The sequence below is a fragment of the Crocodylus siamensis genome, chromosome 14 (assembly GCF_052110815.1).
Source record: "Crocodylus siamensis isolate JL-2025a chromosome 14, ASM5211081v1, whole genome shotgun sequence".
NCBI lineage: Eukaryota > Metazoa > Chordata > Crocodylia > Crocodylidae > Crocodylus > Crocodylus siamensis.
In genome coordinates, this window is record NC_143408.1 from 5,368,823 (window position 1) to 5,387,455 (window position 18,633).

Genomic DNA, 18,633 nt, shown 5'->3' on the forward strand with positions numbered 1-18,633 from the left:
CAGTTGTAAACATCGTCGGCTAGTCCCAAACCAGTGCTCCTCACTCCCCGCCTGCTGCCCCAGCCCGCTGGTGGGTATGTGGGACACAGCAGCCCCTCAGAGCCTGGAGCTCTGCCAGCCTTCAAGGGAAAAGCCCTGGTTTCCTGTGGGGTGTTTTTTTTCTTTTTTTCTTTTTCTCCTTTAACGGAGGATCCATTCTTTTTAAAGCATGTGAATCCTTTTTTAAAGCCTGTACTCCACCCTTTCATATATTCTTGCAACCCACTCTTGCAGCGTGACTCATGGGCTCTATCCCATGATGGATCTAACCCCTACGGGAGGGAGGGTCATCCCTGTCCGACAGAGCTCAAGGGATGAATCAGTCTCCGATACCATGCACCCTGACACCGCACAGACCTAACACCCAGGCAGCCACCAGTGAAGCAGGGGGCCCAGGGCAAAGTCCTGGTTCAAAGTCCAGGTGTTCAAAGTCGGGTTTTTTTGTCAGTGGCATTCAGTAACCAGAGAGGAGGGTGGCCATGGTTTAATTGCTAGGCCTCCTCCGGGCCAGAAAGCGATGTAGCGGGTGGGTGGATGTAGTGATGGGTGGTGTTGCAACAGAAGCATTGCAAATACCTTGCTTGGATTGCTTAAATTAGGCAACCCCCACCCTTGCCTGCAGCCCTCCGACCCTGGGGTTAAATTCCTGGCTGATCCTAAATGGGGCACCAGTCCCTCTCTTGGGGACACTGACTGCGGGGCCTCCGCGCAGCATAGAGACCGGGTGGCTCCGGGGGACGCGGAGGGAGCGTGGTCTGCAAGCTGCAGCTCAGAAGGAAATGGGGAGCCCTGAACACTGCAAATTAGTCTTCTGATTGCCTTGACGTGGCTCGGCCTCGCCAGTGTTGCAGTGAGTGGCCTGCACCATTATGGGCCACTTGGCACGTTTTCCTACGCGACGGGCACTAGGACCGCGGAAACCGCGTTGGGAGGAGGCAGGTGACGTCAGGCCGGGCGGTGACGCAAGTCGCGGGGTGGAGGGGCGGGGCCGACGAGTGTCGGAATGCGGCGGGGGCGGGGCTCGCGGGGGGGCGGGGCCGAGCTCTGGTCCCGGCCGGCGCGGGGGCGCAGCGCTGCGGAGCGGAAGTGGAGCTTCCGGCGCCCCGGCCCGGCCCGGCCCGGCCCGGCCATGTCCACCTTCCGGCAGGCGGACGTGGAGCAGCACTATGATATGGGCGAGGAGCTGGGCAGGTGAGCGCGGCCCGCGGGTGCTGCGTCCCCGGGCCGGGGGCTCCGGGGCAGCGGAGGCGCTGGGTCCCTTGGCCCCCTGGTTCTCAGCCCCAGGGCCCTGAGATCCTTGCAGGGGCGCGCCAGGACGCTGCCGCGCCAGCACCCAGCGCTTCCCGGGAGCCCCCGGCAGCCCTGCGGCAACAGGAGAGCGGCGCTGGGTCTCTGCCGACTGCAGAGGAAGAGCCGCTGGTCTCCTAGATGCTGGGGACCTTGCAAGATCGTCGGGCGAAAGACGACTGGGGGCGGGCGTCAAGGAACTGAGAAACGGCTGCTCTGGGCCCTGCAGAGGAAAGCCTCGGGAGCGGGCTGCTGGCCCCTGCCTGCCCCAGGGGGATGCGAGGGCCGGCACCCCGTTCCCTCGCCGCGTGGCCAGCCCCGCGTGCTGCTGCCCGCCGGTGCTGCGTTGCGCTGTGGTGCAGTGCTGCTGTCGCGCTGCAGCGACTCGCTCCGGAGCGGCTGCGTTGTGGCAGTGCCTACGCGCAGGGGCGGGTTGCGATGCTCGCTGCCCTTTTAGGGGCCAGGGTTGGTGAGAGCCTGACGTTCATGCCCATCTCCTATTGTGGCATAGCTCCAGTCCTTTCCCTCTTTGGCATTGGTTTTCTCTGGTCCCGAGAGGCTTGTGGCCTTGTAACATGCTTCCTCTGTGTCTCAGGCACTTGGCGTGTTTGGGGATGGCAGATTTTGTGCTGAATCATTTTTGCCTTTCGAAAGGAGCCAGGCCTCCCTGCAACGCTGTCCTGTTATGTGCTGCATCGTCTTGGAGGCAGGATCTGCACCATCTCGGATGGAGACTACATCCTGCGATGCAGCTTGCAAGGGAGTGCTCCCCGGCTTGCCAGGCTGAGTCGTGGAGTTGCCGTTTGCTGCAGCAGCGTGCGGAGGTCAGCGAGGGCCTTCGTGCCACGTGCTGAGCAGCTCGCAGGAGGGCAGCGTCTTGGTCCCGAGCGCCTTATGTTCCCCTGTGGACCTTGCAGCCTGAGGGCCCCAGCCCGTGCAGGGGAAGATGGGCTTGGGCAGAAAGCAGCTCCGCTGCAACTTCAGACTAATCCGTCATTGCAGGCGTTTCTAATGAGCTTAGCCTTGTTTTGGTTTTTCGCAACTGCTTTCCCACAGAACTAAACTACTGACCCACATTTAAGGTTGGGGAGCCGGGGGGTCCCTTTAAGAAGTCTCCAGCCCCATCCTGACCTAGAGAAGGTGGTGCCCTGTAGCCGGAGCAGAGCCGCCTACCCAGGTGCGAAACTGGCCTGCGAGGCCAGGGTGAGGTTTGAGCAACAAACTCCTGTTGCGCATGGCTGAGGTGCCCTTTGCTTAGGTAGTGTCTCATGGTCTCTGGATTGTCTGTAGTCCCCTTTACTGCTCGCTAGCAAAGCAAAGGAGCATTAGGTATTGGGAGATGGCTTTGGAGAATGGGGCGGTGTCCTTAGGGGGTGGGGCGGCGAGGTGGATCTGCCTAGGAGCAGCCCTTCCATCGCCCCCACAAAGGCAGGCAAGGATCATGGCCCTGGCATGGGAAAGGACCCATTGTGGGAGGCGGGTGGCGGTGTGTCCGACTGGCTTCCCTGAACCGCACCGAGTGGGTGCGTTCTGTTGCCCAGACCATGCTTTGGCGGTAAGAGCCGCATCCCTGGCCCAGCTCTTCCAGAGGGCAAAACCCTGGTCCCAAGACCTTGGTGCATCCTCTTGCCAGGGTCCCCTGGAGCAGGCTGCTGCTACTCCAGGGGTTCAACGTGGCTGGGCAGCAGGCTGAGGCCTTCTCTTCTCCAGCCTGGCTGGTGGGGTGCCCGAGCCCTGGGCCCTTTGAGGAAACGGTTCCTTGGTTCACCGCCCCTTCCGCCTGATCAGGGAGCGGTACCAATTACTCTGTCTGCCTCTCTCTCTCTCTCAGGCAGCTGGCAGTTTGCTGCCTGCGATAGCGAAGAGAAGGTGTGGGAGGTGCAAGCTGTTTGAAAAGAGGCAGATGGTTGGACCTTCCTCCGTGCTTTGGGGCTGTCTGGTATTTTTAGAGGGGAGTGAGCATCTTAAATTGAGGGTCTTGGATGCCTCTTGCTGTGGCGGGCACCCTGGGCACTTACTGTGTTGCAGTAATCGCTCCCACGGCTTGTAAATATTTAATTGCATCGCTGCCCAGGCCGGGTGAGATGAGGACAAGGTGACCTCCTTATTCCTGCCCTTCCTTGGAGCTATCCATTTGAGGCTTAGCACTTACCAGCTCCATGATTTTTTTTTCCTTCTTTCCCATGCTAGTCCAGCTGGATTTTGCTGATGGGAGGTGGAAGTAAGAGGCTGTTGGTTTTGGGAAGCCTTTAGCATTTGATCAGCTCGGGCTGTTTCCTATTGAAACAGGAGCCTTATATGGAAAGCTTGGGCCAGGCAAGTGCCTGCCAAATGAAACGTGCCGTGTTGTCACTGCTTAAAAATGTAAATAACCAATCCTTGCAGATTCCCAGGCAAAATGAGGAGGATGTGGGGAGGGGTCACTTGGATCCTCCTTGATGGAGGGAGTGTCTTCAATGTGGAGCTCTTGGGACTCTGGAGCTGCCTTCCCTCCCGCGGCTCGTGCCTCAGCAAACCTGCAGGGTGGGAGTTGAGAGCGGAGGCAGCATGTGAGGCTGGGGAGTGAGACCTGGTTTAACCAAAGGGCCTGGGGCAGGAGTCCTGGGCTCTGATTTCTTCCCCTGCTGCTGTCCCCTGTGTCTCAGTGACTTTGGCCCAGTCCCCCCCGCACTGGTACGACGGGGCCAGTTCTGACCCGGTGCAGCAGGAGGGCGGGGGGTGTCCTGACTGAGCGTCTTCAAAGCACTGGCACATGGGTATTGCTCTGTAGCATCATAGCCTGGGTTTGGTGCACAGGCACGCACTCAAATAGATCATATCTGTCGGGACTCTGGCAGCAGCCAAGGTTGTTTTGGGGCTTTTTCAGGAGCTCTCTTGATCCTCTGATCTCTAACGCTTTAAGATAAAAAGGGACCATTGTTATTGCCGCAGATTATAGGCTCTGTCTCTCCGCCTGGCTCCCCACTGGCCCAGCAACTGCAGTTGTGTCGGCCGTTCGTTGCCACTCTCATAGCTGAGGGTTGTAGCTGCATCGGTACAATGATGTACTTCCTGCTACGTGGGTGATTCATATGTTTCAAGGCAGAACAAAGGATAGTCCCCCGTCACATGCTGGAGGATACTGCCAGCGTCCTGTTCCAAGAAGCTAATGGATCCGGCAGAGCCAGGCAGGAGTTTTCTTTCTTCGTCCCAAGCACGACTGCAGGATGTAGGGGTCTTGGGAATTTGTTTAAGTACCTTCATGTCCTTGCTGTATCCCACCGGGGCATTTATTGAACTGATTGGACTCCACGCCCATCCTGCTGTGGGAGCTCCCAAGCCCATTCACCCACTGAACAGACTCTGTGTCTGTTCTCCAAGAAGGGGACTCTGTGTTTCCTCTCCCTTCTCTGCTGAAGAGTCTCTGGTGCCCCAGATACTGCCCACATTTGAAGTGGAGCGCAGGGAAGGGAGATGCTTGGCACTTGTTCAAGTGGAAGTGCATGGAGGCACTGTGGTTCCCTGCAGGGTGCCAAGGCCTTGCAGCACCCTCTGTAAGGATGTGAACAAGCAGAAGGCTTGTCCCTGGCGCACTGCAGGCCCCAATGCTGCCTTGCAGGTGCCAGCACTTACCCCATCTCCTCTCCCTGTGCAGCGGCCAGTTCGCCATCGTGCGCAAGTGCCGGGAGAAGAAAACGAATCTGGAGTACGCGGCCAAGTTCATCAAGAAGCGGCGCCTATCGTCCAGCCGGCGGGGCGTGAGCCGGGAGGAGATCGAGCGGGAGGTGGACATCCTGCGGGAGATCCAGCACCCCAACATCATCACGCTGCATGACATCTTCGAGAACAAGACGGATGTGGTGCTGATCCTGGAGCTGGTCTCGGGTGGCGAGCTCTTCGACTTCCTGGCCGAGAAGGAGTCCCTCACTGAGGAAGAGGCCACGCAGTTCCTCAAGCAGATCCTGGATGGGGTCCACTACCTGCACTCCAAGCGCATTGCCCACTTTGACCTCAAGGTGAGATGACATGTTGCTGTGGGCAGCGGGACGTGGGGTGCTCTACCACTGAGATGCAAAAGCAGGTTCCTGCCCCTCCTTGTGGTCTGAAGCCTGGGAAGAGGGGACAAATGTCCAGGTCAGAGGCTGCTCTTATTCACACTGGCCCCAGTGCTGCCATGTAGAGCTGAGGTCAGAATTTGACCCGGGTGATCAGAGGGGTAGATGCCTACGAGTACAGCTAGAAATCCCCAAACCCAGGTGCAGGACCCAGGGCTTAGCATAGAAGGGCATGGGCAGAAGCAGCACCGTCAAGCTGTTAGGACGAAGGAAGGGCAGCGATGGCAGCAAAGCGCAAGCAAGTTCTGGTGTAATCTAAGTGAGCAGCATCGTTTGAGCTGCAGCTCGGAAGTAGCTAGTGTGCTGTAGGCAAATGCATGAAATAACCAAGCCCAATTGGTCCTGCTTGCATCGTGTCTCCTGTGCGTGTTCCCCTCTTCCTGATGTGTTTTGTCAGTCCATAAGGCAGGGCCAGTGCAGTTCTGAGCAACCAAACTGGAGCTCCTGCTGTTTTGTGGAGCAGTAGCAAAATACCCAGCTCTATCCCGAGAGTACCCCAGACCTGACATGGCAGGAAGAGCCCAGCCTGACTTGCAGGCCCAAAGCAGAACCCACGAGGCTGGCCACTTGGAAAGGACGGATGATGTGGGCATGATTGAGAAGGGGAAGGAGGCTTGGGAACTGCTCACAGCCTCCAAGTTAGAACCAGGGGAACCTTAGAGAGCCCGGCCAAGGGGAGATGCGATGAACGGCTTCAACCTTCTCCTCTTGCTGTCCTGACTTCTTTCCAGCCTGAGAACATCATGCTGCTGGATAAGAACGTACCCAACCCCCGCATCAAGCTGATTGACTTCGGCATCGCCCACAAGATCGAGGCGGGGAACGAGTTCAAGAACATCTTTGGCACCCCGGAGTTCGTAGGTGCGAGCGGTTGTGGGGAGTGTGAGGCTCTGACACCTTATTCGAACCCTGGGAAAGACACGGGGCAGCCAGGAACTGGGTGGCAGTAGGTGATATCCCCAGTTAGGTGCGAGTTTTTCTCCTGCAGATAGATGCTGAAGGGGACAGAGGAACAAAACCTCTGCAGTGAGAGCCAGCCTGGCTGTTCTGTGGCCCCTTGCTTCAAGCTCTCTAGCAGAGTCCTGGTTTGCTGAGCCTGCTGGGCACTGCGTCGCTCTGTGTGCTGCACCTCACTCTGCAAGAGAGGTGTCTGCACTCTGTGTCATGTATGGCCCTGAGCCTGGGGATGTTGTTGGCATAGCCCTGAGCTGGGCAACACGCCGTTATCTCTGCAGCAACCTTTGTCTTCCTGCCCTGGTGAATCAGTGCTCGGTCGGGGGTGGGCTGGGATGCACTGACAGCACCTGCTTTGCAAGGAGCCTTCCTGCGGCGTAACCGTGCTTCTTCTCTCCTTCCAAAGCTCCCGAAATAGTGAACTACGAGCCCCTGGGGCTGGAGGCTGACATGTGGTGAGTGTTCAATGAATGTATTGCATCAGAACCTACCTAAATTGAGAGCTTGGGCCTGGTTCTTTGTTGATTAATGCCTACGTTACCCCACAGTTAGCCCCAAATAGTGCCATCATTAGAGAGGCCTGAAGCTGCATATACCTGAGACTAAGCCGTCCTCTTTGCTACAGGGCAGCCTGCTTAGGTCAGGGTTGAAGGGCTGAGTAACAGAAGGGAATTGTCTTTGGTTGATGCACAACAAGGATGTCATCTGTGGATCAGCCACCTCCTGAGCCAGCCAAGATGCTCCTCAGTCAGCCTAGGAGCTGGCAGCTCAGCAAGGAAGTTCCCTGTGCCTGGGGGCTGCCCCTGCTCCCTAGCTCTCTTGTGTCTCTGGTGGCATTTACGGACTCCAGTGGGGGCTCTCTGGGGTTCTCTGTTCACAGTCCCTCCGTCTTGTTCCACTCTCCTCCTGTGCCCCAAATAATCCACTGGTGCTTGATTCAGTGGACCTTTCCCTGTCTGGGGGGTGGGGAAGAGGCTTGTACTTTTTAGTGGGCTGCCTAGAGCAGGTGGGGAAGGCCTACTGCTAGCTTTATTGGGTTGACATGGAGTAAGCAACAGGGAAAGTTGCCTGTGGGGCAGGACTGTCTGTAGCACCAAGGCAGCAGTGCCAGGGGAGTCTAACTAGCTCATGCAGAAAAGGCACAACTAGGAAATGACTTGCAGTGCTGTGACCTTGTCTCCTCCCTCTCTTCCTCTTAGGAGCATTGGAGTCATCACCTACATCCTGTGAGTACAGAGGCCCTAGGAACATGGGCTGCGGCATGCAAGGGGAAAGAGTTGTGGTGGGCTGGGCTGCAGACCCTGGGGGCCCGCTCCCAGCTCTGCCACCGCCTTGCGGCATGACCCAGGCCTGTCTGTGCCCTTGCTGAAGGGGTGGGGACATCAGCCTGGAGCTGTGCGAGTCCCTCTCCTGAGGGTTGGGAACAAATTTGCAGGCCTCGGTGTTCGTTCCAGACAGTAACAGTTGAATTCCTTCCCCCAGCCTCAGCGGTGCCTCCCCGTTCCTGGGCGAGACGAAGCAGGAGACCCTGACGAACATATCAGCTGTGAACTACGACTTCGACGAGGAGTACTTCAGCAACACCAGCGAGCTGGCCAAGGACTTCATCCGACGCCTCCTCGTCAAAGACCCCAAGTATGGGACCTGGGTGCTGGTCAGGCAGCTGGAGCTCCCCCCATGAGGCAGCCTCAGGGAGAGTCTGTTGTGTACTCACAGTTCCCACGTTTGTGCTCCTGACTGGGCTCATGTGGTGGTGTCAGCTCTTGCCCATCTTCCTGCCCTCCACTGGCACCTTTGCCAGAGACCATTGAGTGGCAGAGCTGTAGTGAGTTTAAAAGCTGTCTCCTCCCTCGCCCCTCATTTCCTACAGTTCCTTGTTGTCTGTCTTCAGTGAGATGCGTCTCTCAAAATGTCCTAAAAACAGAATATCTGCTCATCAAAGCCATTCCATGTGTGTGGGTTTAGTTAGTTTTGGTGAGACCATTGTGACTTCAGTGCTTTATAATCCCTTTCTGTTGCCATGTGGAGGTTGCGGGGTCTGTATAGGTTGAAGCCAATTCCCTTCTAACGAGCCATAAGTCCAGCAGTTGACAGAGAAGTCGGTCAGCCTTGGGCAGCAAATGGCTGTGTGTAGGGGCAGGGGGAGCACTAGTTGCACAGTGAGGTATACGTAGGAGCAAGAGACTGTTGTTTACTCGACCGTTAAACCAGAGCCTAAGAGGAAGATGCCAGCACTCTCTGGGTGCAGGTTTCCTCTGAAAGCTAGTGAAATGATGCCAGAACCTCTGTCCTGCTGCTGACAGACTAACCAACAGGCCTGTATCCTTTCAGGAAGAGGATGACGATCGCCCAGAGCCTGGAGCATCCTTGGATTAAGGTAACAATGCATGCCTGCTGGCAGGCTGTCCCTTGGCTTTCCCCAGAGGGGCCAAATGCCCAACTTCTAGTGAGGTCAATAGAAGTGCTTATGCGCAGCACCTTGGGTAAATCTGGGGCTTGACCATGGTTCTGAAATTGCTGCTCTTTGCTCTGGAGGGGCACAGTAGGTCAGACTTGGCATCACTCTTCAGCGATGGAGAAGCAAACTAATGTCCATTGACCAGAGAGGTCAGTGGAGAATGGATGCAGCAGCATGCAGGGGAGCAGGATCTGGAGGAACAGAGCCCTGTCCAGCCATGAAGCTAGGGGTGAATGTGCTTGGGGAGTGGAGGGAGGTGGAGGGGAGCAAATGAGCAGCCATGCCTCCACCCACTGGCTCGTAGCATGAAAATAGTTTCATAGTTTCTAGGGTCAGAAGGGACCTGTGCAGATCATCTAGTCCGACCCCCTGCCACGGCAGGAAAGAGCACTGGGGTCAAACGACCCCAGCAAGGTGTTCATCCAACCTGCTCTTAAACACCCCCAGGGTAGGAGCCTGCACCACTTCTCTTAGAAGCTGGTCCCAGACCCTAGCCGCCCTGACCGTGAAGTCGCGCCTCCCGATGTCTAGTCTGAATCTGCCCTCTGCCAACTTGTGACCGTTATTCCTGGTCACTCCTGGCGGTGCTCGGGGGAACAGGGACTCCCCCAATGCCTGCTGATCCCCCCTGACTAGTTTATAACAGGCCACAAGATCCCCCCTCAGCCTTTTCTTGCGGAGGCTGAACAGGTTCAGGTCCTGCAGCCTCTCCTCATAGGGTCTGCGCTGCTGCCCCTGACCATGCGAGTGGCCTCCTCTGGGCCCTCTCCATGCTGTCCACATCCCTCCTGAAGTGCGGCGCCCAGAACTGGACGCAGGACTCCAGCTGCGGCCTGACCAGTGCCGCATAGAGGGGGAGTATAGTGGGACTGCGTTATGGGGAGGGCTTGGCTTGGCCAGGCTGCCAACAGTCTGCAAAGGCCTAGGGCCAGAAGGTGGGAGAGGGACTCATGGGCTGGTTTAAACATCTGTGCAGATGAGGAATGGTGGGGTGTCAGCCCCAGCAGCCGCCAAGGGCTTAGTGGTCTCCTCTGCCCCATTGCAGGTGATCAAGAGGAGGAACGTCCGCAACGAGGACAATGGCAAGAAGCCAGAGAGGCGCCGTCTCAAGACCACGCGGCTCAAGGAGTACTCCATCAAGTCTCACTCCAGCATGCCCCCTAACAACACCTACATCAATTTTGAGCGCTTCTCCAAGGTCATGGAGGAGGTGGCTGCGGCCGAGGAGAGCCTGCGCGAGCTGGAGAAGACCAAGAAGTCCTTCCGGGAAGACGTCGAAGCCCTGCTCTCTATCTACAATGAGAAGGAGTCGTGGTACAAGGAGGAGAATGAGAGCATCAGCCAGGACCTGCGCCAGATCCGCCAGGAGCTGCAGAAGACGGAGGCCCTGAAGAAGCAAGCCCAGGAGGAGACCAGGAACATGCTGCAGGCAGCCGGTGGGCTCAAGAGGCGCTACCGGAAGCTGGAGAACCGCTACGAAGCGCTGGCCAAGCAGGTGGCCTCGGAGATGAAGTTTGTGCAGGAGCTGGTGTGGTCCCTCGAGCAGGAGAAGCTGCAGGGCGGGGAGGGAGACTGCAGCATCCGCTAGCCTCCTTCTGCGCTGGTGGAGCGGAGCGGGTGGGGGGAGAGGGGGCTTGGTGGGGAGAGCTCCTGTGGCACAGCTTGTATGGGGGGAGATGGCCCACTGACCCAGCGGGGCTTTGTCTGTGGAGCAGGAGCCCAGTGTGCTCCACCAGAACGGCATCGCCTGGGAACAGCCTGTAGCAGCCTGAGACGACGTTGCTGTCGTGCAGTGCTCTTCATCCAAGCTGTCTCCTTCTGGGTCCACTGCATGCTGTGGTACTCGGTGTTCCCCCCACGTTGCCTCTGCGCTGCGTTCGTGTAGAAGGTGGTACCGTACAATCCGGTGGCTCTCTCTGAGTCAGTCTGGCTGGTCCCTGTCCGAGGCGGTTAGAGCAACAGCCGCTTCCAAGGCCTGGCTGACTGGCCTGCTCCCTGCTCCAGGAGCGGGGTCGTTCCTAACTCTAAAGTGAAGAGCCTTTGGCAAGGTGCTTCCCTGATGCTTTTCTTTGGTGGCCACCTGCAGCTGAGCTGCGAGTCCTCTGCAGCCATTGCCAGTCTGCCCTGATCTTGCTGCTGCAGCTTTTCAGGCTTCGAGGGCATCTTGGTAGCAGAAGCAGGCGTTGAGGCACTTCAGCTTACGACTCTCTCTGCGGAGGGACCATGGGATTGTCCTGGAAAAGCTGTCAGGCTCTGAGGCCCAGCTGAAAGCCCCCAGCGGGCGTGCTCTCGGGTGTTGCAGGGACCGTCTTTCTCCTTCACACGTGTCAGGAGCCCCCTCCTCAAAAAGCCTGGCTCTTGAGTTGTTGACAAAGGCAGTTTGTCTTCACTGAGGTCTTGAGCCCAGCCGTGGGGCAGTTACCAGCCAGTGCTCTCACCAGCGCTGTCTTGCCGACTTTCTTCCTGCTGTGGGGCTGTCGGTCACCAGCCCAGCTGCTGCTCTTCCCTCCCAGTTGCTTCATTTATCTTTTGCTTTGCTCTGAGTCCAGTCTCTGAGCCAGATTGCTCTTGGGGATCTCTTTGCTTTTGAGGCTTTCTCTGCTGTGAGGAGCAGGTGACAGGTGCTCCTGGTAAGGACTCAGCCTGTCTTTGATACTGGGATTCGCTTGACCCGCACTTCCCACTTCCCAGGTTTGACAGGTTCCTCCCTAAGCCCTACCTGGAAAAGTGAGGGGGGAGATGCCCTGGGCCTGTGCTGGGTTGTGGAAGTTAAGGCCTCGTGGGTCAAATTCCACCACCTACTTGCCATGTCAAGTTTTGGTTTTGACCACTTGCTAGCAGATGTACGAAGGCCTTGTTTGATCCCAGCCCGCAGCTGTCCCCTGGCTGGGATCCCAAATCCAGGCAGGTGCCCTCCCGAGATCTGCTCGGCACTCTCTTACACCCATGTCACTGGCTGCTGGGCGGGTGCTGGTCCATGGCCCCTAACTGTGCCTGCCGTCTGGATCCTCCTTGTATCTGCTTCTTGCTCTGGGACCGCTCCATCCTCATTGCCTCTGTTTGCACTCCTGTTCATAATCTCTTCCGTGTTTTAAGTGCTCTCCAGTGAAGGTTTTCAAGAGGAGGTTGGAGAGACACTTGGCTGGGGTAGTTTAGTCAAGGATGATCCTGCCTTGAGCAGGGGGCTGGACTAAATGACCTTATGAGGCCTCTTCCAGCCCTACTCTCCTGTGATCCAAAGATGCTTCCCCTCGGTTCTCAGAGAAGCCAGTTTCTTCCTAGCTGGTCTTTGCTGTCATGTGGCACCTGCTTTCCCTGCATTAGCTCCAGGCACCTTGGTCTCAAGCTCTCATAGCTTGTCAGAGGCCTCTGTATCCAGCAGGGACCTGGGGCAGGAACTGGAGAGAGACCAGCAAGGAGAGGGAGTCTCTGGCTTAGAGCTGGTTCATCCCCCCCACTGTCTCCGTTGCCTGCCTTCATGCCTTTTCCACGTCACCTGCTTCTGCCCCTGTGCCCTGCTGCTTGGCACTGCCTGATGCTCCAAGCAGGATGCCTTCAGCAAGGCCAAGGTCCCTGGGTTCCTCTTCAAACTACAGCTTGACACTCACCACACTTCCCTTCTCCTCTTTTCTCCATATATCTGACCAGCACCTGATCTGGTGCATGTGTCCAGGTGGGACCTGTGGCCATTAGCCACTTCTCCCTGGCCCTGTCCTCTTACCCCCAGAAACTTCTTGCCAGCCCCCTGCCCCTCCAGCCTTTACATCCAAGTGTCGTTCTTGGTGTGTTATCTCTGCGGGCACCAACGGGCTTTCATACTCCTGTCCTGCACAGCTGCCCTTCTTGCCGCATGCGTGGTCTGTTACTCCACTCGGAGCTCAAAGCACTTTCAAAGCCCCGTCTCCTCCCCGGCGCATCCCGACGTGGGGACTCTTCAGGTTTAGAGGTGACTGCACAGCTGAGGAAGTGGCACAAATGGCAGATGAACGCAGGAGTCTGGACTCTCTCCTTATCTCTGTCCACATCCCAGCGCTCCTTCCTGCCCTCTGAACCAGGCTTCCCCTTGCTGAGCTGTCCAGCTCCTCTGGGGCCTGGGTTTTCCCGGCAGCTTCAACATCCAGCCTTGCACTGGAGCAGCACCAGGCTCGCTCTGGTGATGGAGCTGTCTTGCCACAGAGCAGCTGCTTTTCAGTGCAGTGCAAATGTATCGGCCCACCCTTGTATTTCAGGTCTCTCGGGTTTGACTGTCGGCCCTGCGCGCTCACTAAACCCAGGTTCCTCCCAACCGAGATGAGCCAGGGTCTGCTTGAGAAAACCAGCTAGCGTTACAAAGATCCTGCCCACAGACAGGAAAAGCTGTCTCCCAGCTGAAGATGGGGGGGGTCTTAATGTGCTGCGTGCAGCTTGTTATGTCTCTGCTCGTCTGAAGGCTTCCGGAGCAGGGAGGGGAAGAATGCGAAAAATGCTGTGGATTTCCCTGGCTTTTGTGCGAGGTCTTTGTTAACGATCCCTCCGGAGGGGGTTGGAGCCGAGAGGAATTTTTTGCCAACTCGGCTTTCAAAGGAGCATGCCTGAGCTCCGAAGCATTGGGCTACGTGGTTGAGATTCTTCTCCAGCTTCTCTGTAGTGACCCCCGTTGTTTTTTAAATCCAGTTCTCCCACTCCTTCAGGGTTGTGCATGTCTGCGACCAAAGACTGACTCAGAGGAGCCCAATCCTACCAGCTGCCATGTGCACTCGCATCCAATGGACTTTTTTGGGAGCAAGAGAGTGCTTGGTCCTGCCTGGGATCAGGGCCCAAGGTCTACAGGGAATATCACGTAACCTCTGCTCATGTCTCGTTGCCAGGGTCCAGGGCCAGCCAGGGTAGAGGACTCCAGCGACTGGGGTCCAGGCTAAGTTTCCCAGGGGAGCTGGTCGGAGCCTGTGGCAACTGCATGTCGAAGTCCCTTAAACCTCTTAAGCTGGCATAAGGACTTGACTCTCATGCTGTAGAGCAGGCCGAGTGTTGCTGTCGGCTCTCCTTGCACAGTGTTTTGCCTGATGCACTTATCCCATTCCACTTGTATTAACCTTTTCTTCTGTGCCATCACTGCAAAGGTCGTGGATCCTCCAGGCCACCCCATGCTTGCTTGTAGGCATGGGGCCCTTCACATACCTCTCAAACACTCAGCTGTATTGTCTGTGATGCCACCTCAGAGACTAAGTGGACTGCTGCGTTTGTGCCAAGGTTTGACCTACTGGAACACCCCGCTGCTGGACTCTGCAGGTGCTTTCCAGAGGACATCCGGAAGCGGGCAGTAGATCGGTAGAGAAGTGATGTCGGTGAAGGACACGGACTGGCTGGGACCGCGTGCTGTTCCGCGTTGGTACCAAGCAAGCACCTGGGCTATAGAAGATGCATTTTGTCAGGGCTTCTCATGGTGTCCATGTGCAAGTACCAAGTGTCCTTTCTGTCCCCACCTGCTCTGCATTCAGATGCAGCTGCAGAACTGAAGAAGCAGCATTGCGGGCACTTCTCATGCTCCAGATGTCCTAATGCCTTTACCCCAAATGTTTTCTACCTAATAAGGGTTGGAGAAGGCAGGTGCGGCTGTGGGGAGTGGGGCATAAGCACCACGTGGGCTGGGGAGGTGTGGGGGTCTGGTCTCTAGTGGCTTGGGTTGGGTAGGAGCTACAGGTCCTGTTCTGGTTGCAAGCAGGAATCAACAGCTGGACATAGTCTCTGCTTGGGTGCAGGAATTTGGTTGTGTGGTGTGGACGTTTGTCCTGGGTTTGCCTGCCCCTGGGGAGAGGAGATGCAAGGCGCTTGCCTTCTAATGGCCCTGTGCTCTGTGCCACCTCTGTTACCCCTGCAAGGAGAAACTTTCCTAGGACCGGGGCTTGGCACAGTGCTCTTGGCTCTGTGTCCTTGAGACCAGGGCCAGAGCAGGTTGCTTCCCGCTGGGTTTTCCACGCCCCTTGTGAATTCCTGCTTGCATGCCCTCGCCCAGTCTTGCTCGTGCTGGAGGCCCCAGGCCAGGTGTCTGGGTCTGGAGGCCCAGACCCTGGCATGGTACCTGGGGCCGGGAGTTAGCTGTTTAAATTGCTGGCGTTTCTGTCTGTGGGAAGCTGATCTGGCTCATTCACAGACAGTAATCGCTGTTCCAGCCTCCTGCGGCGGTGCAGCAAGCCTGGGCGAGACAGATTGCAGGCTGGCCCGAGAGCCTTCCTTACGGACGTGGCTCGCTGGGCAGGGGGGCGAGATGTAGCATGCACAGAGCTGTTGGATGCACAGAGCTGTTGCCCCCCCAGGGATGGCAGCTGCACTCCCTACACCCACGATAGAGAGACGGCCTCGTTTGTGGTGCAGATGCCCCTTCGGGCAGCCAATGCCTTAGCTGTTGCGCAGGTCTGGGAAGGAGGCAGCCAGTCTGTTCAGCTTTGCCCAGGAGACGGCCGATGCCTGCTGGCTTCTCTCCTGGCAGGGCCCGGCGGGCTCCCTTGACCTCACACCCCAGGCCCCCTCTTGCCGTGCCAAGTCCCGTATAGCTGAGGGCTCTGCTCGCCCCCGGACGGGGACCTGGCTTGTGTTTGACCTAGTGAAGCCATATCCTCTCCCGCGGTGTGACATTGAGTCTGATACCAATAGGTCATGCAAAATGGTCTGAATTTGAAAGGAATAAAAGGTTTCTATCTGAAGGCACCAGCGTCCCTGGTTCTCCCTGCAAGGCGGTGGGGTGGGGGCACAGGCAGCCTTTCACGCCTGGGGGTCGGTTTGAATCTGACCAGTGGGGACGGCGCGGCCGTCAGGTCTGCTTTGGCCAGCATGGCTCAGTGCCTGCTCCCTGGTGGGTGCCAAGCCACCCGCTCCCTTTGGCACTGACGGGCAGGCTGTCTGCTGTCCTTGTGCCTTGCAGGCATCCCTGGACATGCACTCTCTTTTCCAAGAGCCAGGTGCTAAATCCGAGCCATTTTGAAAAACAGCCATTCAGCTCTCCCCAGCGGGATGTGCCGGCCCTGCCCACGAGCTCTCAGCAGCTCCGTTCATCTGACTCCGAGTTGTCCGCATGGGGCAAAGGGGCAAAAAGTGTCCCTCTTTGCCCCATGGCAATGTCCTGGCAGGAAAACCAAGCTAAGTTGCAGCTGCACGCTAACCCTGGGGCTTGGCCTGTGTAGGATAATAGCGGACTGCATGTGCTTATCTGGGAGCCCCCTTGCTCACCGGGCTGCAGCTTCTCTCCTGGCAATTTTTCCTGAGATAAAAATGCTGCCTGGCAGCTCCCAAACAGCAGGAAGCCCCCGTCTGCCCTTCTCTCCTGACCAGGGACAGATGACAAGGATGAGCCCGGCCCCTACTGAGCAAGGCAGCAGAGGGGAGGAGTTGTGCTGTGGATGCCAAAGTTATTTATTGGGTGGGCTCCGGCTCCGACTGGGAGAGCGCGGGGGTTTCGAGGCCCGTGGGTGCAAGATGTGGGCTGTGGCCTGCATGTGGGCAGAGTCCTGCGCTGCTAACGGGCACCTCTTGCCCCGAGGCTCCCGGGAGCAGCGTGTGGTGGGGGAAGCCTTCCGCTAGAGGTCCTCCGGCTCCTTCTCTTGGCACCAAACCCCCAGGCTTTGTGCTCTGGCAGCGTCTGCTTGAGGTCTTGGTCTGAGGACGTGTCTGGATGCAGCAGCCTGCTGTCGGAGCCAGCGCACGACGGCTGGGGACGCTTCGCCCTGCAGTTAACATGGCTGTGCTGGACAAATTCCTGCTGGGGATTTGGGGCAGTTGTGGGAAGCAAGCTGCTGCAATGAGGGGCAGTCTCTTCCCATCATTGCCCCAGGGGACTGGCCTCTGGAGTCGTGATGGCAGCAGCTCCATAGTGTAGACAAGGCTGAACCCCAATACCTTGTCCAGAATGAGACCCAGTGTTTGCAGAAGCTTGTAGCCGCGTTCCCAAGCCGTTCCCTGCCTGCGCTTAGGAGCGTCAGTCTGCTTTGCTGCCCACGCTGAACCTCCCTCAGCCGTGCATGGAGAAGACTGCACCCGGAGCCCAGTGGCCGCAGCCCTTGGGGAAGGACCCCCGTGGGGCTGGGCAGAGGTGAGGGGCTGGTGGTGCAAAGCAGTGGCAGAAAAGGTGGTAACAGCCCACCTGAAGCAAGTGGGAGCCAGCTGGGATGGGATGGGTTGGGTCCAGCCCCTCTTTACGCCTCCTCGAGCCCCGGTAATGGTCTGCCGGGGCTCCCGACTCCCCTGGAGCTCTGGGTCGCCCCCGTGCCTGCAGCGCCCAGGTGGGGAGGGCGCAGGCAGACGGGGCGGTGGCTGCGGCTGCTCCGGCCCAGAGCCCCAGGCTTAAACGAGCCCTGTGTGTGTGCCTGAGTCAGCTCCTGTGGGAGAGGTTGTTTTGCAGCCTTGTCCTGCCGAGCGATGCAGGCAAACACGGCCCCGGCCCGGGCAGCTGGGGACACGGACCTCTCAAGCTGTCTGAGAGGCCTTGCCACCCCAGCCTCCGCCCCGGGCTGCTGTGCGCTCGTGGCCCGACCCCTGGCATCGGCGGGGTGGGAGGGAGCGGCTGCTGGGCCCTGACGCGCGTGCCATTGGGATGTTGGGTTGCCCTCGCCGGCGGGGGCTCGGGGGCCGCGTCTGCCTGGCTCGGAGGCGCCTCCGCGCACAAGGGGCTGTAGACGGGCCAGCCTGCTGGAGCTGGGGGAGGAAATGGAGCCGCCTCAAGGCGCGCTTGGTCGGTTTGGGTCCGCGGCTGCTTCGGCCCGTCTGGACTGCACGCACCCCCAAGTCTGGCCTGTGCAGGCAGGCGTGAGCCAGGAGAGGGCTGGGGAGAGCTCTGTCCCCGTCCCCTGCACGCCCCCGAGCGGTCCTGCGCCGTCCGTCTCGCAGCGTGGTGCTGGGGGGTGGCGAGGCCTCATGAATGAAGCCTTGTCTCCCCACCACCTGGGGTTTAGTAAGGTGAAGGGACAAGAAGAGCTTTTGAGATGTGCCCAGCTCAGAGTGGCCGTCTTTGAGGGGAACTGTTAGTAAAGCCACGAGGGCTTTGGGGGGGTCTGATTTGCAGCATGGTACAGCGTGGAGAGGGACTCTGTGCATCTTCCCCTCGGGGGTCTGCAGTGCATGAGGCTGCGGGCGAATGAAAGCCGCTGGTCACCCTTGTTATCTAGGATTTGGGAGGTGGCCGTCTGTCTCAGACCAGTTGCGAGGCTCTCGGTCCCCAAACCCCTCCTCTCGAGGTGCCTTTGCAGGTCTTCCCACAGGCCCTCTTTGATTCCCATTGGTAAAAAAACCCACGGATATTTCATGCTTTGCATCACGACAGCAGAGGCTGGGGGCTGGCGTAGCCGAGGCGAGGCAGAGGGAGCCTGGCCACAGGTCCGCTGGGGTCAGCACGAGGGGGTGGGGGGTGGGCTGGGGGAGCTTGAAGCAGGGGGTCGCGTGGCAGCCCAAGCCTGGATTAGCGTGGAAGATCAGTGGGGCAGGACTCAGGAGCCCAGCAGGGGCATCTTGGGCGTGATCTGAGCTGGGGGGCCCCACTCATGCTCGTCCTCTGACCCCCAGGAGTGTCAAGCAGTTTGCCCCAGTGGCCCGGCCCAGGCTCCCGGTCCTGATGTTGCAGGTCTTTGACGCGGCCTCTGCTGAAAACCAAGCGGGTCTCGCCTGCCCTGAACGTGGATGAGATGCAGCTGGGGGCCGTGTGCTTGGCAGAAGTGGCCTGCAGCCGGAAAGTGCTGCCCCCCCGTCACCCGCTTGTCCACCGGGATGGCAGAGGTCAGAGTTCAGCCTTTACTTGATTGGGAAGAAGGGCTCTCCACTTCCGTGGTCCTCCTGTGG

At 58.4% G+C, this 18,633-nt stretch overlaps 1 protein-coding gene across 1 annotated transcript; it reads left to right on the plus strand.

Annotated features, from left to right (window-relative positions):
- Positions 1–1,076: 1,076 nt before the first annotated feature.
- On the plus strand, positions 1,077–15,512 carry DAPK3 (death associated protein kinase 3). The gene is made up of 8 exons (XM_090028107.1): positions 1,077–1,230; positions 4,961–5,321; positions 6,152–6,281; positions 6,781–6,829; positions 7,574–7,600; positions 7,857–8,009; positions 8,706–8,751; positions 9,878–15,512. The coding sequence occupies exons 1-8, from the start codon at positions 1,169–1,171 to the stop codon at positions 10,418–10,420; spliced, it is 1,371 nt and encodes a 456-aa protein (XP_089884233.1). The 5' UTR covers positions 1,077–1,168; the 3' UTR covers positions 10,421–15,512.
- The last annotated feature ends 3,121 nt before the right edge of the window (positions 15,513–18,633 follow it).